The sequence below is a fragment of the Haliaeetus albicilla genome, chromosome 4, assembly GCF_947461875.1.
Source record: "Haliaeetus albicilla chromosome 4, bHalAlb1.1, whole genome shotgun sequence".
In the NCBI taxonomy this organism is placed as follows: domain Eukaryota; kingdom Metazoa; phylum Chordata; class Aves; order Accipitriformes; family Accipitridae; genus Haliaeetus; species Haliaeetus albicilla.
The window spans coordinates 27312079-27331697 of NC_091486.1; the positions used below are offsets into that span (position 1 = coordinate 27312079).

At 40.5% G+C, this 19619-nt stretch overlaps 1 protein-coding gene across 9 annotated transcripts in view; it reads right to left on the bottom strand.

Moving 5' to 3' along the window:
* ZNF385B (zinc finger protein 385B) overlaps positions 1-19619 on the bottom strand; it is a 179503-nt gene that overhangs the window by 44868 nt on the left and 115016 nt on the right. For 8 of the 9 annotated variants that reach the window (XM_069781574.1, XM_069781575.1, XM_069781577.1 and 5 more), the window contains one exon: positions 15088-15218. The exons of the other annotated variant lie outside the window; for it this stretch is intronic. In XM_069781574.1, the coding sequence (XP_069637675.1) occupies positions 15088-15218 (131 nt within the window). The remainder of the gene's footprint in view (positions 1-15087; positions 15219-19619) is intronic. 9 annotated transcript variants of the gene reach the window in all.

The window sequence follows — 19619 nt, forward strand, 5'->3', positions numbered from 1 at the left end:
ATTCAACAATTTCATCCTTGAATTGCCTTATAATGCTTGCTACCAGAAACTCTCCCTGCCCTGCTGTATGTCATGGTACCACAGATTCTTCTGGTGCCTTCTGGGAACTGAACAAGACTACTAAGAGACATCAAAGTAGGCATAGGAAGGAGAAAAAAAAATTGAGCAAGTGCATCAGGAGAACTCCTTCAGTAAAACTGAACTTCTCGTTATATTAAAAGATCTCTTTACACATAGCAGACAGTACAAACACCAATTTGTGAGTCTCAGAAATAAATTGCACTAATCCTGTCAAGAGCTAAGTTGCTACAAACTGAAAGGTTAGGTGTAATTTGTAAGCCTTTTGTTTAAATGAGGTAACACTATGTTGCAAGAAAAGCTGCTTTTTATGATGTTGGAAATCCAGAATATTTGCATTAGTTTTTGCTCAGGTGCAATCTCCAGTTTAAAAGTTTGGATAAGCCCAGATGCTTATCTGTGTTGAAGCTTTTGGTGTTTGCCTAGTATCCAGGGGTAAATTTCTGGTTACACATCTGAGCTAGTGATAGTGTCCTGATGTACATTTGCCATTTCTACCTAATAACCTAATTTCTAAGCTTTCCTTCTCTTCCTGATCTGCTTAGCTACTGAAGCATGCTAAGCAAGTGTCATAACATGCTATTTCTACCACTCCAACAAAAATCTACACCCAAAACCTCTGTCTTCTCATAACAGCAGCATAACCTTAAATATGAGTAAGGTTTAAAATTGTGACTGGGAATTTATGCCCTCAATTCAGTTACCTCTCATCATGATGTAACTCTTGGGTCAAATCTAGAGTTTTCTGTTAGACAAGCATTTGTAAACAGAATATTGGTAAGTGGGTATAAGAGATTTAACTGAGTATCACTTAACCACTGAGCATTAAGAAGCTTCTGAAACAACACTGAGAGTGGCCCTATGGCATACTGTGTTGTTCTACTCTGATAAAGCAAAATTTTAAAACGTATGTGGAACAAACTGTTAATATAATCCAATGTCTCCCCCTGGCAAAGGGAGGAAACAGTGGCATATATAAATTAAAAATGCAGGAGCGGCATCTAAATTAAATTCTGGGATTTTTTTTTAAACCATTGGACAACACTTCTTATTTGTGTGCCATTATTATTATTAATTATAAGTAGGCAAACAGCAACAAGTATCCTGTCGATCAGATCTTTTCAACATCCTTCTAGATCACAAGGCCTATCTGAACTACTCCTGTGTTTGAGCTCCAGTTGTCAGGAAAGCTGAGCACACCGCCACTATGGACAGTGACCATATGTTGAATCTTACTGTGAACTCTGCCATGTATACACAGTCTCCTACCATAACTGTACATATTAGGATGACTGAAAGAGTGACACAAGCGAATACACATACTCAACAGAGCACATACTTAAAATGCCCAGCGTAAAATCAGAACATTTGTGATGCAATGCTTGGCACACTTGGCCAACGCAAACTAGCAAGAATCTGTTCTCTCCATGTTCGTGCTGCTTTTGTTCCAACAGGGAACATACTCCTCATTTGGCTAATGCTAATTGTAATTTACCATTCAAATCAATGCTATACTGTTATACGTTTCCTTGCTTATTTTGCATCACCAGGAACACTTGAGTCAGCTCTATCTGAAAGGAGGTTGTAGCAAGGTGGGTGTCAGTCTCTTTTCCCAAGTAACAAGTGATAGGACAAGAGGACACGGCCTGAAGTTGTGCCAGGGGAGGTTTAGATTGGATATTAGGAAAAATTTCTTCACTGAAAGGGTTGTCAAGTACTGGAACAGGCTGCGGAGGGAAGTGGTGGAGTCACCATCTCTGGAGGTATTTAAAAGACGTGTCGATGTGGCACTTAGGGACATGGTTTAGTGGTAGACTTGGCAGTGTTAGGTTAACAGTTGGATTTGATGATCTTAGGGGTCTTTTCCAACCCAAATGATTCTATGATGTGCACAACTTCCTTTTCTTGTGGGAATGCCATCAATGCTCCCCGCACATTGGCCCTCCTTAACTAGCACAGAGCGTGTTGCCACTGAGATGTATTTCTGTACAGTGAGCCTGCAGTTCCCAACACCACCTCCCCACACCTCTATCTCTATGCTCTTCACAACACTTTGGGGGTTGAAAAAAAAACAGGCAGATGTAAAAGACCAATAACCAAGCCAGTGGAGGGCTTCTGTCAGATTCCCAGCAGCTGATCCAGAGGCTTGTGCGAATGTTTAATTAGAACAGAAAGAATAATTAATTTATAACATTATAGGCATTTTTACCGTAATCCTGTGGTCTAACTACGGGTTGCTTTAATCCCATTTTGTTGTTTAACAGGCTCTCTTAATGTACTTACATATAGCACATTTGCACAGGGCATGAAATCTGGCTCTCACTGAAATCAAACCCAACCACACTCAGGTTACAACATTTTACTTTTTTTAAAAAAATTTTTAAAATTCTGAGTAGATGTCTTTCTCCAAGTGCAGAAAGACATAAGCATCCACTATGAAAGAATACAGATTACAGGGACTAATACCTCCCTTCCCTTCCACGTGGTTCCTAAAATACAACAACAACATTGTACTCTGAAGGCAAGTCTCTCTGAATGCAACTTCTCACTGTGTTTGTCCCTGCCCCTCTTGATCAATTTGGCAGAAAGCTCCAGCTTCCCCAAGGAAAACAGTGGCTGTGATAGCTGTGACCTCCACACACTACTGCTAGTCAGAGAAATCAGCCTGGAGGCGTTTTAAAACAAAACAAAAATCTTGCTGTAATTCACTTGCTAACATGTCAGATACTACAGCTATCCATGAAGAGTTGTTGAAATCACAGTGAGTACTTGAAAAATAAAAAAGGAAAAGACACACCTTTGGAATTTACACTTCTACTTCATTTTTAGTACAAGACAACTAAAGGGGCACCCAGAGCTGGGAACAGCCTTTTATGTCTTAAAAGAGGTGAAATATTAGTAAGTTCAGCTACCCCATTTTTCTTTTAAAGAACAAGAATCAGTTAATTTTATTTTTGTAAATTCCACATTATTTCTGTTAACAGAGTTGCAGGGCTGGAGTCCTGGACTTGGGAGACCAATTTTTTGTCTCTGGCCACTAGCAGTTAGGCTTCCCTCCCTACTTTTTTATCTCCAGTCCTATGGCATAATGCAGAGCCACTTGGTGTGCTACCCTCTTGCATGTTCCCCTTTTAAAGTACAGCTTGAATGGAAAAATGAAAAAGGGGATGATTCTCTCTACATGCCTGCATTCACAATCACACAGAATACTGAAAGCGATGTCTGCAGCAATTTACAGATTTGTTTTAGGCCAGAAGGAACCATTACATCTGATTTCCTGAAAAACTCATGACACGATTTCATTCACTGGAGAGTTTCGGCCCTTCCTATTATGAAAGTCCAATAATTTCTGGTCAACTGGAGCCTAAATTTCAGGAAGAAACCTCAACAGCTTGTTTTAAAAGTTTCCAACTAAGTTAATTTACATCACTGGGGAAGCAATGCTTACCATGTCTGTTATAAACCATTCAATCTAGTTGTGTTTCTCTATTAAAGGTCACCCTAATCTCAGATACCTTCTGAATGTGTAGGCACTGCAATCAGATCAGCTCTTAACCTTCTCTTTGATAAACAAAATACGTTCCTTAAGCCTCTTGATATAAAAGCCTTGATTCATTTGGTAGGTTTTCTCTGACTCCTTTTCAGATTTTCAATACCCCATTGAAACATAGGTATGAAAAGTTAGAACAATATGCTCAAATATACTTTCTCTTTACCTACTTAATTAGATGTTTTTTTGTTTTACCAAGAAATGCATTAATCTTCTTGCCTCAGCATTGACGTGGGAAACACAGCCCTAAATCTTTACTGACATGCCCATTTATCCAACTCGTGTGCCAGCACAAATAATTTCACTATCACATGTCTCTCCAACAGGCTGTGTCCTGACCCAGTCTGGGAGAGGGAGCTGGCTGAGGTAGCACCAACCTGGGAATCTTATGTTAGAAGCAGAGACTGCTTTCAGTAGGGTTTTCACTTAGAAAGTCTAATTTGCAAGACTTTATTGGACCAAGCTCAGGAGGCCAATGATGAATCCCAGCCTTCTCAGCAGAATTAATGTATTGGGTTTGCATGGCAAGGTTTTGGTAGCGGGGGGGCTACAGGGGTGGCTTCTGTGAGAAGTTGCTAGAAGCTTCCCCTATGTCCAACAGAGCCAATGCCAGCTGGCTCCAAGATGGACCCGCTGCTGGCCAAGGCTGAGCCCACCAGTGATGGTGGTAGCACCACTGGGATAACAGATTTAAGAAGGGTGGAAAAAACCCTGCACAATAGAAACTGCAGCCAGAGAGAGGAATGAGAATATGTGAGAGAAACAGCCCTGCAGACCCCAAGGTCAGTGAAGAAGGAGGGGGAGGAGATGCTCCAGGTGCCAGAGCAGATTCCCCTGCAGCCCCTGGGGAAGACCATGGTGAGGCAGGCTGTCCCCCTGCAGCCCAGGGAGGTCCACGGTGGAGAAAATATCCACCTGCAGCCCGGGGAGGACCCCATGCCAGAGCAGGTGGATGCCCAAAGGAGGCTGTGACCCCGTGGGCAGCCCGCACTGGAGCAGGCTCCTGGCAGGACCTGTGGCCCTGTGGAGAGAGAAGCCCACGCTGGAGCAGGTTTTCTGGCAGGACTTGTCACCTCGTGGGGGACCCACGCTGGAGAAGTCTGTGCCTGAAGGACTGCAGCCCGTGGAAGGGACCCACGCTGGAGCAGTTCATGAAGAACTGCAGCGTGTGGGAAGGACTCATGTTGGAGAAGTCCGTGGAGAACTGTCTCCCATGGGAAGGACCCCACGCTGGAGCAGGGGAAGAGTGAGGAGTCCTCCCCTGAGGAGGAAGGAGCGGCAGAGACAGCGTGTGATGAACTGACCCCAACCCCCATTCCCCGTGCCCCTGCACCGCCTGGAGGGGGAGGAGGTAGAGAAAATCAGGAGTGGAGTTAAGCCCAGGAAGAAGGGAGGGGCAGGGGGAAGGTGTTTTTAAGATTTGTTTTTTATTTCTCATTCCCCTACTCTGATTTGATTGGTAATAAATTAAGCTAATTTCCCCAGGTTGAGTCTGTTTTGCCCATGACAGTAATTGGTGAGTGATCTCTCCCTGTCCTTATCTCGACCCATGAGCCTTTCATTATATTTTCTCTCCCCTGTCCACCTGAGGAGGGGGAGTGATAGAGCAGCTTTGGTGGGCACCTGGCATCCAAAATCATGGTTAGGACCAATATAAGCAAAAGGAAAAACATTCTACACTGTCCAACTGAAACAAAATCAGGGATTTTCTAATCTTTTGCTCTTCTGTCCTCCTCGGTCTTCGCACTTCTCTGGCTTAAATCAAGAAACTCTGATATTTAAAAAAATAATAATAATCAGGTAAATAACTCTAATCTCTCCCTATCCCTCTCTTCTCCTCATATAACGTGATATGATTAAGCACAAAGATCAAAAGATAATTGAGAAAACACCGTTTTATTCTTTTTAATATTATTTTTCCGTGCTGGGAATATTTCCTCTGCCTTTCCTTCCCTTCATCCATGGATATATTTATTGTATGTTAAAAATAATTTCTGGTTTAGAAAATCATATTTAGGTGAGCCTTAGAAAGAGTGTTCTGAAAATTAAATACCATTGCAACTTTAGAAATTGTCATGTAAAAGATTATTAAAATTTAATATTTGATTGCTGTAAAAAGACCTAACCCAAAGAAAGAAAAAATTGGTGAGGCATCACAGCAAAAAAAAATTCTGCATCTGGTCTCAGTTTCTCACAAGACTTATTCTGAAGTGAGGATAGAAATGCATAAAATGATTGTGTTTGTAATGTGGACACCAACAATAGATTTAACCCTTATGGTAGAAAAATGTCAAATTTTCTGCTCCAGACAAGATTGGAGATTTTCATAGGCAAAATAAAGAAACAGAAAGCTGCTGAAAATGTTTTGGGATGAAAGAGAATACCCCACCTCCCCCCCCAAGCAAATGGAGAATGAAGAAAAAAGGAAGTATCTGACATTTAATGCTTTTTTTTTTTATACTAAACTGAACCAGCTTTAAGTGATCAGCAGCTTTTTTTTTTTATCCATCCGGATTACTTCCCTACTATAGTACAAGACTTTGTATCTGTAAGATGAACTTTTACAGATCGAACTTTAGAAAAAGAACAAAGCACAAACTCAATGATTAAACTAATACTCAAGAAATATGACAATTTCCCTTCCCTTTGTGGCTTTGCTGGCTCACACGTTTAACTGTTCTTGAGTCTCTTCACCTGAGCCTTATATTATTCATTTGTAAAATGGGGATAAAAATATATGCAACCTCACAAAAAGGCTGAAAGGTCTAAATAACACATTTATAACCCTTCAAAATCATCTGATGGAAGATGCTATATACCTGCTATTCATTATTTAGGCTGCTGCTATTCAGAACACTCAGCTGTGTTCAGCTCAACAAAAAACCACTACCAAAACCATCTTGCCTCCAGATCCAGCAAAAAATAAAAACAGACTACAGTATGAGACTTGCTGAAAATCAAACCAACAACATACTTTGAGAGCAAAGCTATTCTTGTTATACTACCTATTACCACCTGACAGTAAAATAATATGACTAGGTAAAATAATATGAAAAATTACCTTTCAGTGGAATCCTGCGAAAAGACTCAAGCCTAGGAGTTTGTAGTCAGAAAAGCAGCTTAGATAACATGTGGGGTAAACAAGATTCCTGATTTTTGCTTTCACCTTTGAGATGGTCCTTAGATATGACCCTTTTCTTTTTAAGGGTCTGCTCTAAGTTTTGCTGACAGTCTTCTTGCTCCCAGCCTGCTCCAGAACACCAACACCACAAAGACAAATGGTATGCCATTAGGTAGATTTGAATTTCCTCTACAGTTCTGAACCATGCAAAGAGAGGTTAGGGACAAATTCATGGCCTTGATTAATTATGTGAGCAGGAGAGAAGAAAGACTTAAGCAGCCTAGTCTTCTGAAATTAATTAATATCATTACCTTTCACATGCTGAAAAAAAAAAAATCTAAAAAGAGGATAAATTAGATGTGTATATATACATTTGAATATAAATGTATAAAATGGCTGAATATAAATGAGAAGCAAATCAGAACCAAGAGTTGCATAAGTATGCTAGCTGACAGCTGTCATCTACTCTTCCTAGTCAGGAAGGAATAATAGGCTTTCTTCATTTAAAAATCAATAATGATGTTTCTGGTTTGGGTTTTGGTTTTTTTTTAAAAGTACCACACAATACACAAACAGCCTTTAAAATGCTTTTGATTAAAAAGCGCTGTATTCAGATACGAATCTTTAAAGGGATGTTCCATTTCTAATTAAACCAGTCCTGAAACAATGTAGCATCAAAGTCTGTTGTGGTTTTTTTTGTTGGTGGTTTGTTGTTTTTTTTTTTAAATCTAAGTAAATGAGACACAAAGCCAGGTAGAAACCTGCCTCTTCTAACAAATACATGAGCAAGAAATATGATGCTCTTTCCCTAGTGTTAACTTGGGGAAGGAGCTGCAATTCGTGGTGTCTCTACTGTGAGACCAGACAGATTGAATACAGAGAAGACTGGTTTGAAAAGCACAGATCTTCAAATCAACCTTGCTCTGGCTGTTGAAATGAGCTGGTCAGTGCTTCAAACCTGTGTTACATTGGTTTTCAGGTATGCTAAAGAAAGACAGGTTTCACACTATGACTTTAAATTGCCATACAGAACTTTTAAGTTGTCATAAAATTGACTGTATCTAGGTTAAAGGACCACTAGCTATATCCACGTTCATAAAGAAAGAGTACAACAAGAATTAATTCTTAGCTGCATCATTATAACTTATTAATTAATAATTTTTGCAGTAATTCTTAGTTTCTTGTGGTACAATGTGACAAAGGTCTAAGGGAGGGCAGGAAAGCCAGCCACATACAGCCAGGATGCTGCAAAAGCAGCCAATTCTGTATTCATCAGATACATGGAGAATTAGATTTCTCTAAAGCCGCTCTAGAATTTTGCTTAGGACAAGACATCATTAGAAAGTAGCAAATCCTTTATAAGCACAGTGGTGCAACACATGTACCTTATTTGTCTTAAACTACACTTTTGCAACTGCTTGCTTTGAGGGAAGACATTTTCCTTACAGTCTATTTGCAAAATATCCTTCAGTGGTCTAATGCCTAAAATATTTATGGCTAACAACCCCCTCCCTTTAACCGGCTTCCTTGTGTCATGAACATACTACTAAATCGAGAAGAAAGCAATTCAATGAAGATAAAAGGCTTCTTAGGTTCTCCTTATGCTAACCAGTAAAAGAAATAAATACCGCTGAAGTGTTGGAGAGACTAACTCCAAGCTTTCGGTAAAGACAGAGATGAAACACACAGCCAAGGAACAGATTTTTCTGGAGGACTCGGCAAACAGTAGGATTTGTATACAGAAACTATTTCTTTAAAGAAATAGGCTGATGACCTAATTACTTGTATGCACAGTAACGGATGTATTGCAGCAATTTAGGAATCATTTTTCAAAAACCATACTGTGGATGCTGAGCTCCTGTAAAGTGGCAGGGACAGGCTACTGCACCTGGTGACTTCTGTTTCTCACCAGTGCACTTCCTCCTATCTGGCTGCTGATCTGGAAACTGAGAGGAGGAAGCTCATCCATCCAATTCTTGTTAGAGAAAATACAAAGCAACAGGAAACTTTAAACAATATTTCAAGAGATTCTCCCTTAAAGCCAGTCTGCATTATTTTAATTAAGATTTTTTTTCCTGAGAATAATATCTATTAAAGGCTAGAAACAAGGCAGAAAAGTACTTATTTAGGCTCATCAATTTAACAGAGTTGCTCTTTCAAGAGATTCCTGACAGGAATTAGGGAACCTGCATCTTTATGTTAAAATACCACAAACTGTAAAAGCTCTCAGAAATTGATTGAAAACTCCCTGCTTTTTGCAGCATTTTTGTTTTCCCCATATCTAACACCGTGTATCTTACCAGGTGTTTGCTTCAAGCTCAATCTTTTTTGAAAGCTTAAGCTGAAATGGCTCAAGTATTTTGTGGGAAAAATATACCACCTTAAACAAGCATTTTTCAGGGCCTCCAAAGGCTGAGAAGAATTCTTCCAAAACCTGCTACTGCAGCTGAAAGAGGTCTCTGCTGGTTTGCACCAAAGCCATAGAAAGACAAGGAGGAATTCCTGGCTTGGTACAAAAAGCCTAAGGACACAAAGAAAAGGGACTACAGGAAACTGAAAATAGGAAGACATGGAGGGTAAAGGGGCTCTTCAGCCAGGTACTGCGAGAGGAGAGAGTCAGACGAGAAAGCCACAGAGCAGAGGTCTGTGCTGCCAGAATTTGGGCTTTATTACGTGGCTCCTGAACCTCTGCTTTCCTCACCTGTAAGAATCTGGGAAACCACCTATTATTCTCTTTTATTCCCTTTATAAAAGGTAGCAGGCTGATGCCTCATGTTGTAGTTTGGATGATTCCGGCTATGACTTAGAAAACATGAACTATTATATCCATAATAACTAAAAGTGAAATAGGAATGTTTTTACGTGCTTGACAGAGGAATAGAAGGCAAACCCGAAGTGCTTTTTGTGCCTGCACGACTATAAAAAAAGGGTATAAAATGTCTGTAAGAAAAAAATCTTGCCGTTTCTTGATTTAAAAAACAACCAACCAAAAAACCCAAACAAAATACCCAGCTACCCCACAAAACACCTCTCCTTCTAAGTTAATTGCTTAAATTTCCTTTCTGTGCCGTTAATGAGTGTGAAGTATAGCTCTTACAAAACCACCTGCTGTCTGGAGCAGAGTGTTTCAGAGGGAGAGGAGCAGAGCAGGTCACTTCCCTCCAGCACTTTACGAAAGGGAAAAGGGGAAATCAGAGCACACGGACAGGCTGCTTAGATAAAAGAGGACCATAGATAATGGGTTGGCAACATCCACTTGGCTGCATCTGTAATACGCTCCTCCTGTATACAATCCTGAGCTCCAGAGCATACTCTGGCACTAGAGCAGGGCGGTAAGTGGCTGAATTCAGACACTGCTAAGGACAGAGAAAGCTCCCGAGCCGCAGTGCCGTGCCAAACGCAGAAGAGGCACTTGGCGCAGAGGGGCGAGTGAAGGCGGCGGTGCGAGCGCCCTGCGCTCTTACCCTGCACTGCACTCCAGGGGTGCAGACCTCCGCTCCTGCCTTGGCTGATTACCGGGCCCTTCAAATGAGAACTAGATAGGTAGCAGATAAAAATGAGGGACTTAACTGAAAACGCAGAAGAGGAAAGAGCAAATTAGCCCCTCCCAGTAGTTGTCTTGGGGGCAGGCCAGGGATACTTAGTCCAGGCAGGGCTAATGCTGGAGAAGAGACAGAGATTTCTGACTAAGTTACTAGTCAGCTTCTCTTTCCCTTCCTGTAGCCCATTCCAGCTGGCTCACCTTCCTTGGCAGATGTAAAATACTTCTGGTCCACTTCACGAGAGGACTGAGGGAACTCTAATATAAAGAATCAGCATAAACCTACTTGAAGAGAAATAGACACTGAAGCAGTAACTAGGCCACATTAACCCGTGTGTCCTCTAAAATATGGAGGTATGAACCAGCATTTAGAAACCAATCATGGGCTAGTTAGATGGAAAATATTTCACTAATGTGAAAGCTACAAGAGATGCTATAATCTTTGATTACCCCTGAGGCCATAACAAACTCAGAAGGAAGCATATGAATTGCTGATTATTTTCTATGATGATAGAATCTGCGAAGTTGCTGATACTGCTTTTGTGCAGACTGACGGGTCCCTGGCTGTACCACTTTGACTAAATTTGAATCATGTAGTGCTGCTCTCACTTCAGGATGAGGTAGAACACGTTGGAGCTTTGAGATTTTTTTTTTCTGAGGAGTATAAATCCTTTATAGGGAGATGCAGACAGTGATCATTAAGTTTGCCTTGGAAGATAAATCCTGGCTTTCAGTCACTTTAGTGCATGCATCGTTATAACCTACCATGATGTGATCACAAAGCATCCTTTCCTTATTCAGTACAAAAGACGGATGACAATGAGACAAAGAATCAGGGGGGTGTAGAGAAAGAATAGTACAGAAGGTGAAGCTGTATGGTGGAAACCAGCAAGTGTAAAATTCAAGATTACATTATAATAAACATACAATGGGGACCACAGTAATCTTAACTTTGATTTCCACTGACTTTATGCACTTGACTTTGAAGTCTTACAGATCTTTAAACATAATCGATATGCAAGATGTTACATGTTAAGGAATCATTAGAGTCATTTTAGTGTGCTAAAAAAGAGCTCTGCTTAAACAATACCTTTTTGTACAGCATCCGTTCCAAATTGGAGGTACCAATTTGGGAAGTTCCTGTAATGCTGTCTCCCATTCTGCTATAAACAAGAACATTTCAAGCAATACCAACCAGGAATTTGATTCAAGCTATGCGTTTCAGACAGAGGGGTATGAGTAACTGAGCAAGAGCTTTTAGAACTTGATGCCAGGACAAACATGATGTCACCTTTGGATCTGCTGCTGCAGCACTTCTGAGGGAGGGTTTGTCCTTCTGTGCAGCAACTCAGGTTCAGGCTGTGACAGTCTAATCATGCCTGTCCTGTTCTGACAAAACTATTTGCAGGTGCTGTGAAAAGACCAGGAAAGAAGAGAGCACCTATTCTGCAAATCCTCTCTGCTTGGAATCCTTCATTCTGCCCTTAGAAGATCCCTTTCTGGCTGATGTGTTGAAACAAAAACTGAATAAAGGCATAATGGCATGTATCCAAGGAGGTAGTGCAATCATTCCTTAGTTAATTTTTCCTACATAATAAGCAAGTCCTAAGGAACAAAGACAAATTTAATTGGGGAATGAATTGGTAAGTACTATACATACATCCACACCATCTTTAGAACTATTAATGTTTTTAGGAGAAACAGAAGGAGGCATTTTAAACTAAATCACACAATACCATCAAGAAAATAAGATATACTTGGGGTAGGCATTTCTTTTAAAAAAATCAAGGTCTGCTCAGTGCTTCATTTGAAAGTACGCCATGTGGAGAGAAGGAAGTGATCAGAACACTTTCACAAACGACATGGGAACACTGTTTCATCTGGAGCATCACAGACATTTTCAGAACTGAAAACTGTCAAAGTTAACTATGTAAGAAAGGGTTTACCCCAGATTCTAAACATATTTCCATAAATAACAGAAGTTCTTTTGGAAACACTGTAGGGGGTGTTCCTTTAAACCTGTTTGTAGTTAATACATTTTACCTTGTTTTTCCTGCCCTGGTAGTTACTGTATCAAGCTCCCAAGCAGAAACTTTTCTTTTTTCAGGCCACTGAAATTAAGTTAGAAACCACCACCTCCTGGCAAGGTTTAGAAAAATGTTGCTATATCTGACTGCCATTGAAAATGAACAGGTGGATCCAAAGAAGTTTTCTCTTGAGACCACATTTCTTTTTGCCACCTTCAGTGAACACATGCAAGCGCGAACAGCAGCCCTGGCACATGCTGCAGGGTCCCCTCAGTCCTACTGAAGGCAAAGAGATCGAGTGCTGCACACTAGAGGTTTCAACTGTCTACAGTCCTTGACAAGTCCTCCTGTGAGTGAAGTGCATAGACTTCCTGACTGATCCATAAGGCAAATGATGACTTTGTGGGGGGAAGGGACCAAAAGCTCTTCTAATATTCTGTTCCTGCACAAGATGAAAAATTATGGCACTTTGGATGACGCATACATTGTGGGTCAACTGGATTTAACTTCTACTCACTCAAAATTATCTTCTGGAAAAAGGCTTTTTACAAACTTTTACATACTCCCCCCACCACTTTACAGTGAAAAAAGAAAAAAAGATTATATATACACGAACATAGAAATCTACATTTGCAAAGGTGGTGCTAAGTTAGAAAGAAAGTGCCTGACAGCTGGCGTTCACTGTGCCTGTCAGTAGGTAACCATGAGTGATTTAGTTTTCCAATGAGCTTTAAAGTCCATTGTAAAAGACTGTTAGGGAAAATCAATACCTGCAAGATAAATGGCAAAGTCTGTGAATTAGAAATAGAGTAGTACTAAACCACTGTTCCCCAAAGAAAAGAGTTTAAACATGCGGTGTGTGTGGTGCATAGCAGCATGACTGTATATAATTATCAAGAATTCCAAGGGAGGAAGTAGACACTGAGTCAACAATATATGCTGATTACCCCAGGCCTCTTTTTTTTAATAAAACCCACGGAAGTTTGGAGAGGAATGACAGGTGTGAAGGATAAACACTCTGGGAATTAGGCAAACTGAATGTAACCCAGATAAACGAAAGCTAGTGTACATAGGCAAAACCAGTCTAAATGCCCAAATTAATCTGTCTCTAGAGGCTACTGCAACTCAGACATTCAATAATACCACCAGTAAGCAAATAATGTTGGTTGACTCCACAACTACAGCATCCCTAAAGAAAAAGTTCTCCAAGTCTTTATGCACAGTTCTGTGAAAAAGCTCACCTATAAAAACAGTGCAACTGGAAAGCAGACAAATCAATAACATAAAATTCTTGAATGTATTGGAAAGACGATGGAAAATTAATATGAACTGCATCATGCCTAGATGAGAATGACACACTGCTTTCTTAAAACTGTATCGAGTTTTGGTCCTGCACTTTAAACATGCCTGGATTTTTTTTAATCTTTAACTCTTTGTACATATGCACATGCACGTACCCCCCAATCTATACACTTGCACATCCCCACGTCTCCCTCATAAATGCACAACTTTCACATATACGTTTTGCATTGAATTAGTAATATTTGCTGCTGTTTATAATATGCATTGGGCTGCTGACATTTGAAAGAAGCTGGCTGATACGTTACCTCATAACCATCCCACAGCACCGCGTGCTGTAGCACAAGGCTTGTCAGCAAGATGTATTTGCAAGTCATGAAGAAAAAAAATCCTCTTGATGTTTGAACTTCAGACAGAAGGTGAGTTTGTGAAAGGAGACACTTGGCAGTGGTTCAGCCGATCACCGTCTGGTGGTGGTGACACTGCTTCCCTTTCCACCCCCCCTCAATTACAGTGACAAGTGCGATGCTGTACAGGTCAGGCAACGGTCACGTATGAACAGATCATACTCGCTGACTTGGCAGAAATGACCTAGAACAGTTTCCTTCCTGATGCTATTAGCTTACTATTTGTCGACTCGTTCCATGCTGAATTACCTCCACGCATGGAAACTGGACAGGTAACATGCAAAACATTGGCTTTGGTGTACTAATGCACTTAAGATAATAATTAATTAAACAAATGATAAAGTGTGATAGCAAAAAAAGCATTTTGATAACATTCAGAACCATTTCATGAGCTGTTAAGGAAATGAGAACTACAGAAGAGAGTATTTTTGTTATTGCTGCTCTGACAAACATGCAGAACTACAGAAGCATTGAGCATCATTTTGGCAATTTTTTTTTTTTTTTTTTTTTTTTTTGCAAAAACCCAAGATGCTTTACCATAAACTAAAAGTAGCAGGTTCACATTTTTCACATTGGCTAGCTAAGCCATTTTAGACTTTATTGTTATTATACAGAATTAACAAGATCTTCCAGTTGCTTCACTGGCTGTAATAGACTTGATTCACATCTCTGGAGGATCTAGGCCTTACCTGTCACACCTGTTTTTCCATTAGCTTTTGCTTTCTTCTTTTTTACAGCACATGGAAATGCACATGCCCAGGCAAATGCTCAAAATGATTCTATCATTCATCAAATCTTGATTGGGGGGGGGGGGGGGGGGGGTTCAGTGTGCAAACACCACCCCAACAGAGCAAGTTAAAAAAGGATCAGCCCGTTCACAGTGAGAAGGCTGAGTACCACTCCAAGCCTTTCACACAGGGAACAGCAACCATCACAGCACAGACAAAAAGGCTTCTCTAGAATTGTGTAAGTGATGCACTGTTTTAAGGCAGCTTCAATACTGGATATTACAACCAGCTTGGAAAGCATACACTGAAACTAGATGTGGAAACACCTTTACTTACTGTGTTAAAATTTGGGAAGAATCCAACAGCAGAGCTGCTGTCCACAGGGAAGGACATAAAGGGTTTGATATCCAGGGAAGGCTGCATCATCAAGGTAGGTGTGCGCACAAGGGTGGGAAGTGTAGTAGTGCCTGCCAAGAGCAAACAAAACCAGGAATTCATAGTATTCTCCTTTCCACATCACACACAGCACAGCTGACACAACCGCCAAGAAAAAATAATACAGGGGGGTAATAAAGTGGCTCCGTAGGAGTTAATATCATAAAAAGAAACCTATTTCTGCACACTACAGATGAGGCAGAGCGCTTCCCTATGGCCATGGATACTCAGACAGTGAAGAGGAGACATATGGTATATAAATCACACTGGCAGGTCGAATAAATCCTTTCTAAAGCTGAAAAATTCTTCTGTGGCAAAAAGGCCAGGATGGGTGCCCATGAAAGTCAGATGCTTTTGCAGTTCATGGTAGCCTATTAGATCTGCTAGCACAGACAATACATGCAAGCTGAAATCCAGAGGTTTGTTTCTAAATGGTGACCTGTGTGTCTATTTTTTTCCTCTTCTGACAGTAGCTGCCAGGCACTGCATAAACACCATTTCACCTAAGATTTAAAAAAATGCCTTTTTTTACAGTGCAAGGCAAATACTAGAAAACAGCCAACAATTAAATAATCAGCAGCACATAAATGAACACAACTGTTTACATGCAATGCAAACTAGCATTTTCTTAATTGGAGCCCAGATCTTTCTCTCCAAACAAGAGCTTTCCAGTAATCTACATGCTGAAATTCTTTCTGTATACACTTGAGAATCATTCCTCAGCAAGACCCCAAAGGAATGGGAAGGCACAGATGTCCAAATGTTCATTTTTAACTAGCTATCTGCCCTGTTCACACAATAGTGTGCCTAGTACACTGCTTCCAGCTATGCCTGCGAGAGTATTTTTATTTTCCTGAAATCATACAAAATAGATTTCAAATAAAATTTCCCTCACTGAAATAAAAAATGCAAAAAAAAAAAGAAAAGAAAGAAAAAAAAAAATCTCAGTTTCTCCTTCCTGGGTTGAATAAATAATTCAACACCAGCTGGAGCAGGCACTGGAACACAGGTGTCCCACGCCTCTAAAGGAAGGTGAGTCACTGTCTGCCTCTCCTACCTCTGCCAGAATTTCTCCATAATTACCTCCTTCTCCCACTCACCAGTGGCCAGCACATCAGCCAGGAGCATAACAGTCCTCTTAGGAGTTTCTCTGGTCTCAAGCAGAGCTGACACAGTATCTAGGCTTTTTCTCATAGAAGTCATCTGAGCTTTTTAAACCCAGTCGGGGTAGGTGGGGGGAAGGTGAAAAGTAAACAAGCAATTTTCCCTCTCTTCTCCCATAAAATCAAATCATTTACATCTACTTGCAAGATGCCAGGTAATCCATATGGGCTGCCTGAGTACCAGTCTTCCATTAAGGAATCTCCCTTTCTCCCTATTAAGGACATGCAAAACTGAAGGCGGAGTAAAAATTTCCCTCCTTTTCATCTCATCATTCTGCCTCCACAGACACAATTTCAAACCCATCGTACAGTATCCAAGAGGAAAGCTGAGTTCAGAAGCCAGATGGGGCTGCATGGATTTTTTTGAACGACCGAACACTTATAACTAGCCCTGAGCTCAAATTTTGTAGATGATGGAGAGACAGTCATTTTGATCACAGCTGCAGCACAGTAAACATTATATTATGGTCTAGCAGATGAATAGCAGGCTATAATCTATTCTCTGTTTCTTCTCTAGGAAAAGTGTGATGATTGCACAAAGATGGGTCATTGACAGAGAAAGAACTGGAGAGAGAACTGTCGAACACCACCCCAACTGAGCTGCACAACTTGAAAGGAAAAATATGCTTGAGACACTTTCCCAGAATTTTCTCTCTTTTCTCCTACCCCAATACTTTCGTAAATGTAAGGTTTGTTTCTGCATAAGCCCATGAAACTCTTTGACAGTTGTGCTTAATTAACTGTAAGTCAAAGCTTATTCAAGTGGAGTCAAAAACATCAAAAAGCTAAAGGCTAACATGCCTATAGTTTCTTCTTCATATCCATAATGAAAAAAATGCATCAAGAGGAAAGCAGCGTGTCAGAGGATTTATCCAAAGAAAATATCTTCAACTGCAAAAACGATGATTATTTCTACTAGCTGGTTCTGAAACAGTAGATTTCCATAATTTGGATTTCAGAGTTGTATTCAAACAGCAGCTATGTTGTATTCAATTATCTAAAGTCCATAAAGTGCCATCATCAATCTAACTGCTACAAGTTTCTCTTTGAAGTTCATAAGCAATTAAAGATCCATGAAGTTAAAAAAGACCTATCCTCTCTTTACACACACATACTTCAATGAAGCCATGGTTACATATTTTAACTAAACTTTACAGAAAAAAATATAACAGAATAGAGTTAAATTGTGACCGACATTTAAAATCAGAGTTAAGCTAGGTTTCTGATGCTGTCTTTAATCAAGGTATAGAAAGCATTTGGCATAAAAGTTTTAAAAATTAAAAAACAATTAGCATCCTACTGCAAACAATGCAATCTTCTTTATACTCCTTGGCTGAGTACAGATCATTTCACGCGACAGACATTTGAAATCTGCCTGCAGTTTTGCAGTCCATGGTGTTTCTGCCACCAGAATAATATACAACCAGTAGACTAGGATACATTTGGAGTCCGTACAGAATAGAAAACATACACACCTACCAGACTGATTAGTGGAGGCATTAATAATAAGAAATTTGTTCACTTCTGTTTGCCAGTTTACTACTATTGCCAATCAAATACCAGTGACCCCGTTTGACTGAAGTTTGATTTTCAGACCCACCTGTGAAAGCCTCTGGAAGAATGATCAGGTAAAGATGACATAAACTACAGGTAGAAGCACTTCAGGACAAAAATCATCAAATCAAACAGAACAGGGCACAGTTTTACACTGGCATTGCTCCCAAAGGTCAAACACATTCCCACCACCACTCCACCAAATCTGTATGCAAACCTGAGCTAAGCAGGAATACTGGTACAAGAAAGATGTAGCTGACAAGCTTCATTATCTTCATAAATTTAACAGATGTTTACCATTTCATTAGCATTTTAATGATAAAGACAACTTACCATGTCAAACACGGATTGTTTTAACCTACTTGTAAATCTTTGGCATAAAGATAACTGATCTTTCTTGTAAATTCATTTGCTCATTCCAGCTTCATAATTTTTAAACAGTATTTTACCTTTGTAACTTCAATTTTGGCTCCCCCAGCAGGAGTTACCTATGTACTGGAGGTGCAAGCAGCAGACAGACTTTGCCAAAAGGCACTGATCCTCACTGGCCCCTTTTACCCTTGTCTAAGAGGAGGAAAACAGGTTTTCATCTGAGCAGATGATCCAAAATGTCTCATTTTACTAAAAGTTTTTCTTCCTCCTACACTTATTTATCTAAAAAACAAGGCCCTATGTAACAGACACTGCTCGTCTTCAGCTGCATACATGTAGCTTCATGCCCACTGCAATGCACTGGGACACTGGTGTTTTTGCAAAAGTTATGAAAGGTTGTCATCTTTACCCAACTCGGATCTGTCTCTAACAAAAAAGGCACATAATTAATAGATTAAGCAGTGAAAGTGATATTTTGGGGAAGTAATTAGAAAGTCTCATATGGCCGCTCCCAGGGGCCAGTGAGACATGCTTTACCTGGGAGCCAGAAGGGGGGCAGATGACACGGGGACTTGAGGAGCCTCTACCAACAACTCCCCCTGAACGCCACCGCCAAGCTCTTTTGCAGCTTCACAGAAAAACTGCAGTGGCCAATCCATATACACTGTTAACAGCTCTAGGGGAGAATCATCAGCGGTTTACAGTGCTTGATTTGAAGGATGCTTTCTTTTGTATACCCCTGGAAGAAGGAAGTCGAAAATTATTTGCTTTCGAGTGGGAATATCCAAACACAGGACGAAAAACGCAATTGATGTGGACAAGACTGCCGCAAGGGTTCAAGAACAGCCCAACAATTTTTGGGAGCCAATTAGCAAAAGAACTTGAGATGTGGAAACAAGATGGTCCCAAACCTGGACATTTGCTCCTTCAGTACGTAGACGACATACTGATAGCTACGGAAGAGAGACCAGCATGTATAAAGGTAACAATTGATCTTTTGAACTTTTTGGGGCTAAGTAGATACAAAGTCTCTAGAACTAAGGCCCAGATAGCAAAGCAGACTGTGATATATCTGGGTTTTGAAATCTCCCAAGGACAAAGACAGTTGGGAACGGAGCGGAAAAAAGCAATTTGCAGTATCCCGGAGCCGAGAAATACCCATGAATTGAGAACCTTTTTGGGAATGGCTGGGTGGTGTCGGCTATGGATAATGAACTATGGTCTGTTGGCTAAGCCATTGTATGAAGCTCTTAAAGGTCCACCATTTGAATGGGGTCCAGATCAGCAAAGAGCTTTCAAGAGTTTAAAACAGGCCCTGATGACAGCACCAGCCTTGGGACTTCT